The sequence below is a fragment of the Schistocerca nitens genome, chromosome 9 (genome assembly GCF_023898315.1).
Source record: "Schistocerca nitens isolate TAMUIC-IGC-003100 chromosome 9, iqSchNite1.1, whole genome shotgun sequence".
In the NCBI taxonomy this organism is placed as follows: Eukaryota; Metazoa; Arthropoda; class Insecta; order Orthoptera; family Acrididae; genus Schistocerca; species Schistocerca nitens.
In genome coordinates, this window is record NC_064622.1 from 24,534,292 (window position 1) to 24,540,578 (window position 6,287).

The following is a 6,287-nucleotide window of genomic DNA, read 5'->3' on the forward strand; positions in this document are numbered from 1 at the left end:
TCTTAATTTTCTGAAGTCAGCAAATTAATTCCAGATTGAAGAAGTATTTCTCCATATTCTGAATCAACTTCTTCCAAAAACTGTTTAAAGCTGTGATGAGCTAGTGATTAATTTATTCGAATTATTATATATGTAATTTGTATTACATCTTTCATACTGGACATAATTCTGACACTTACCCACATAGTGCTTCCTGATGACTAATACGGTGAAAAGTTAAACAATTTATTCAGTTTTTCCTTAACTGACCAACAAAGCCATTTTTGCTCCAAACAATAAGTGGCGCACCATCACTACAAATTATAGTGCATTTTTTAAAACCACCAGTTCTGTTAGAGCACTTTTTAATGGCATTAAAAATATGCAGACCTGTTGATTCAAATAACAGAACTAAAGTGAGTAACTCTTTGTGCACAGAAAAGTTAAGTGAAATGCTGTCGCCGGCCGCGGTGGTCTAGCGGTTCCAGGCGCTCAGTCCGGAACCACGCGACTGCTACGGTCGCAGGTTCAAATCCTGCCTCGGGCATGGATGTGTGTGATGTCCTTAGGTTAGTTAGGTACTTGTAGTTCTAAGTTCTAGGGGACTGATGACCACAGATGTTAAGTCCCATAGTGCTCAGAGCCATTTGAACCATTTGAAATGCTGTCGAATCGGTAGCCTACTCTCGTCCATACAAAATTAATAACATGGGCAGTTTGCAATTAAATTATTTGGTTTCTTTTTTATGTTGTGATCCATATAAAGGATTACATTTTTTACAGTGTTGCATGCAAAGCAGCTTTTTTAGTTTGTCATTTCTGTTGCACATTTTACCACAAGTACACCATCATTGAAGCATTTTTGATCATTTGCTAGTTGTAAGCATACTTTTGTTAATCTTTGAAGCTCCAGGCAACTAATGTATTTCTTTTTTTAACGTATCCATTAAAACGCAGTTTTTGTCACAAGAGTAAAGCCCATGTGATGCTTCATGGAACAAAGAGAAATAGCGGGCAAGATTACTGTATTTGTTTCAACTTGAGCGTTTTTCATATATTAAACATTGGGATTTTCATTGGGATTGTGTACAAAAAATATTTACTCCCCCATTCCGCCCTGAATACACAGTTTTTTGTATTCTTTTATACATTCTCAAGAACCATAACAGAAAATAGGCACAGTAATAATCAAAATGACAACATGAGCTATACCCGACTGCGGACAAATAAGCGAGCTGCAGGATGCAGTGGTGCTGTGATGGTACTGTGCGAGTTGGGTGGGGGAGGGGGGGGGGGGCGGGGGGCAGCACTCATTTGAGGGAATGGCTTGTGATGCTCACCTTGCCAGGTCTGGCTTAAACAGTATAGGAAAATCAAAGAATTCCCAAATTTTGATGGTCAGATGAGGACTTAAATAACTTGTAGCAGTTGCGCCTGCTTTTTAATTCTTCGTTTGTTGTCCTTGGTGTCAATGTACTGGCTGAGAAAGTAGGGGTTGGATGTGCAACTACTGTAAATGATGTAGCTGACAGGTACATATTTGCATTTTACCGTAGTTTACTTTCACTTTGCACAACCCCCCAATAATACACAGTTATATATGTATGGCCAGTGTACTATTGTGTAAACTTTCCATAAGCCTCATTAATAGTTTACAGGTGAATCTCCACTTACTGCTACAATAGTTTTCTGTTGAACATCTATGAGCAGTAAAAACATAACCACATAGTTCACAGTCCTTCAAATAAATTGAACAGTCACTGTCATTGCTTTAACACATGGCCTATTGATGTAACACCTATTCCACAGTTAATTTGAAGCATTGTTGTTGTAACCAACACAGGTTTCTCATCTGAAACTTGGCCGTGGACTGACTGACCGTGACAAAAAATCAGGTCCTTATATGTCATCACAATAATAGGTACTGAAAATACACATTGTTCAAAGTTACATTTACAGAAACTCTAATTAAAACTTAACTCATTAAATTAACTGAATACACCAAAAAATTGGTTAACAGTTTCTTCTACTGCAAGAGTTATGCCGAATTATTTGTTTAAATCATGAAATTAACAAATATTGTTACACAAACAATACTTTTGACACAACTGTTAATTACTTTGGAATTAATTAAGGGCTGGCTTTGCTAACATGATTTCGAATAGAGCCAAATAGATCCTTTAAGATTACTAGCATTTTGTCCTCCAAATGTTTACAATTATTACAGAATTTATGTTTGTTTATATGTCAACAATAGGATTTACGTTATGAAACAATTACTGATTTCACCCGATAACAAAAGATACTAACTAGGAATAGTCAGAATAAATTAGAAAATCAATTACATACATAAAACTAAGCACGAAATTAGATCCGGTGTGATATTCTTTAAAACTAAGGGTCAACATTTCTCTTTTATGAAAATGTAGATTATATTCATGTATGTTAATGGTAATTAGTTGAAAGTGAAAAAACGAATTTAAGTAGGCAGATGGCAAAACAAGAGGGGAAGAAAAAATATCCGAACTTGCTTCGTCACACACTGTCCTTCCAAATATGAGAGAAGTGCTTTACCACTGTGCCAACTCACTTAGTTTGGTGATAAGAGATCACATTAGGTCAGGACTGTCTGGAAAATTATCAAGTTGCATCATCCAGCTCCAGAATACAGTCCATCCACACTTTTCAGAACAAATCTTTTTTCGAATAACTATCATGTGTTTGACAACCTGTAGAAACTTGTTCATGGACAGTGGTATGCAGCAAATGTGGGTAGTTGCTGCTAGATATAATTGCAGTCTGGTCAATGGCTTTAAGACCTTTTGGAAAGGAGTTGAGCAGTAGTTGTGGGGATTATGTTTCATATTATCAGTTTTCAAACAGAACATTTTGACAAACTGCTGACTTTAATTTGATAACTCTTAATATTATTTATTGTACTGGAATTGTAACAGTAATGCTGAATCAGAAAATATGCAGCTATTTGCTTTACTTTATGCTTATCAGTACAGTCGAAATTAAATTATCTTTTCCATTATCTATTTTTATTCATTTTCACTGTTTTACAGAACTGTAAGAAGAACTTGGAGGGAGAGAGCTTCTATGCCAAAGGAGGGCGTCCATTCTGCAAAGCACATGCTCGTTAACTAGCCATTAAGTTCCAGATAAACATGTATAACATTGTTCAGCATGTGTGTAAAGCAGTTATCAGTCATATGTCAATATGAGAGAAGTTTTTGCATAAAATATGCCAACATTTTTTTTAGTTTCAGTGATTATTTGCACAACATACATTTGTATCTATAGTTTGATCCGAAACTCATATTTGCAAGACACCTTTCTAGATCATTCTGTAAAGTTCACACTATTCCTATTCAAGAAACTATTGTTCAGTGTATGAGGTCATTCATGTTGATTGTTTTATGCAGTATGACAAAGGAAGATGGAGAAGGATGCTAGAGATTCTGTTCCAGTGTCAGGTATCATTGTATGGTGCAAAAAGAAACTGTTACATAAAAAAGGAATGGTGCTGTTGTCACATTATATATGTTCCTACAGCACTTTTACCTAAAGTGTAAATGTTGGATATTAATTGTGTGTAATCAATAACACTAGTTCACTGAATGCTTGTAAATGGATAAAATTAATATGTAAGTTCTACACTTTATCTTGCTTATCTGATTGTTTCTATTTTCTTCTTCTTATTCTCCTTCTCTTTTCCTTATTTATGTACTTACTTAAAACATTATACACACATAAATATGACAAACTGCAATCTCTTGAATACTTTTTCTCGTACACAGATTTTTCTCATACGACAGATTTGTATCTTGTGCATTTGTCTGTAATTATTCATCATTTAAAGTTTTAATATATTGTGTGGTTTCACAAGGCATCAGATGTTACTTTTTGTACACATATATTTTGTGAGAGATATGGGCATTGCTCTTCTAAAGTATGAGACATCTGTGTGCGGTACTGACTGTCAGATGTAAATAATAATAAATAGTTACCTGGTAGATTATAGATGCATTTAAATTAATACCAGAACATTCATTACTCTTCTTGTTTTGTTGAGAACTATGGTCCATGCCAGTAAGATGCTGTAATTCTTATTATCATTGCCGAAACACTAACATTTCATTGTGAGGTAATCAAAATTGTAATAAAATCCCCTGTATCTTAGTAATTCTCATATCAAATAAACCGTGAATTCTAAGTTGCCAAAATAAGTTTGCATGATAAAACATAAAATTTTTTGCAACAATAATTTATGTTTTCATCATGTAGCATCTGATCAGGCACACAATTCCAGAAGGAATGTTTGTGTCTTTTTAGAATAATAGTCTACTTCTACAATTAAGGTCTTTTATATGTGATATCCTGCATGTGAATATGTTTTGTTGCAGATTTTATTTATGTTAGCATTCAACAAATGCTGTCCAAAGAGAAAATACAGAATATAAGTAAAAATATGTTTTTCCATTTTCTTTGTTTGTACAAAAAATCAATTTCATTTTAAAATTGCTTTCCTAAATACATAAGCATGTAATGAAGTGGGATGTTTGAAACCATTGTTCATATGTCATTCCTTATTACTACACCATTCATAATCAATTAGAGAACAATGCAAAGTATTAATTATCTTTCATGAGCAGGAAAAGAAATCTTTATTGTTTCTGTGTTGGTGACATTTAAGAGAAACATTTCAGCTAAGTACTGTAATAGGTATTTCTATAAGCATATCTGACATACCTGTTTATTTCTCCCTCAACATAATGGGGTAAAATATACAAATCTAAATAGTAATCATCTAATTACTGTATTTATTGTGTATTCATTCCTATCCAAAGATATTTAGGATCAGTCTTTCATCTCAATCTTGTTATAGATACTTCAGAATACACAAATAAGAATTAATACCACAGACAAGCCAAATAGGAAATGGTTGTTTTTGATTGCGGTACTACTTTTCAAGATTGTCTCAAAACTCACAATTTATAAACCTTAAATTCACCATTGTTTTTATATTGATGCTTGTTACCTACTTAGTAGAATATTTGAATTCTAGAATAGAAAGATCAGTGTTCTATAATTTGATCATTCATTGGCAATTTCATTATTTGGTTTACTAAAAACAATTACTATTGTTGCAAAGATTCTGTTGAAAATTTTTAGAGAATGATTTTTAAATATTTACCAAAAATTACAAGATGATCAATGTAGATTTAGGAAAGGAAAATGAATAAGAAAAGCTATAGAGTGTGTATGAATTGTTTTAGAAATATGAACTGAGATAAACAGGCAAACTTGTGCAACTTTCATTCACATGAAACAGGCTTTTAGAGGAGGGGACTGGATGTTACTATTCTGAAAACAGCAAAATTTAAATAGACTGGAGAGATAATAGGTTGTTCCTCATACTGTGCAACAAAAATATTTGTGGGATTAAAAAGCAGGTTAGAATAAGAAGATATATATGAGAAGGTTTTTCCCTGTCTCCATAATTATTTTATTTTATTTTATTTTGTAGGAAGTATAAAAGAATCCAGAAAAACAACACACAATAGGGATAAAAATGAATAGCAAATAGGTAGGACCTACATTGCATTCATTTAACAGGCAATTTATAACCTCAAAATATATAAAAGAATTATATATTTGGAATTTTGACTGAGGGACTGGGCTGCCATAAATTAAGGGTAAGTATGCACAAAAAACAAAACAGTGGTGAAAAATAATTGGACTGCCAAGTGAAAGCAAGCAGTAAGATACAAAGAAACTCTATAGTCAGTAAATGAATTCTGGTACCGGTACTTCTATAGTACAATACAACTGACAAAAATAGAAATGTGATGAATAGTAAAAAAGTATCACAATGATCAAAGAAACCTTCACAAATAACAGTAATTTATGAAGAAACGAACACCATACTGGTTATACAAAAGTAAGAAAGTATTCATTTGAAAAGTTTTAAGTTATGGTTGTGAAGGGTGGAGTCTTTACAAAGAAGGAGAAAATTGGCAGCAATGGAAACATAGATATAGAGCAAAACCAAAGAAATATCCTGGATAAAAGGGAATGGGCAAGTAATGAAAGAAATAAACAAATATAACTTTGAATGACATATTACAGACAAGACTAACTAACTTAATTTGGCATTTCAAATTTATAAATAACTTCTTTAACAGAACAGTTGTGTGAAGATACTCAAGAGATAGGCTCAGAACAATGCTATCATAATGCATGTTCAGTGGAATGAAGTACAACTCTTACAAATAAATGATACAGTTGGATGGAAAACCAGG

At 33.0% G+C, this 6,287-nt stretch overlaps 1 protein-coding gene across 4 annotated transcripts in view; it reads left to right on the forward strand.

Annotated features, from left to right (window-relative positions):
* Positions 1–4,454, forward strand: part of LOC126203983 (PDZ and LIM domain protein Zasp-like) — a 300,443-nt gene extending 295,989 nt beyond the window's left edge. For all 4 annotated transcript variants that reach the window (XM_049938409.1, XM_049938408.1, XM_049938410.1 and 1 more), the window contains one exon: positions 3,048–4,454. In XM_049938409.1, the coding sequence (XP_049794366.1) occupies positions 3,048–3,125 (78 nt within the window). In that variant the 3' untranslated portion in view covers positions 3,126–4,454. The remainder of the gene's footprint in view (positions 1–3,047) is intronic.
* Positions 4,455–6,287: the final 1,833 nt, after the last annotated feature.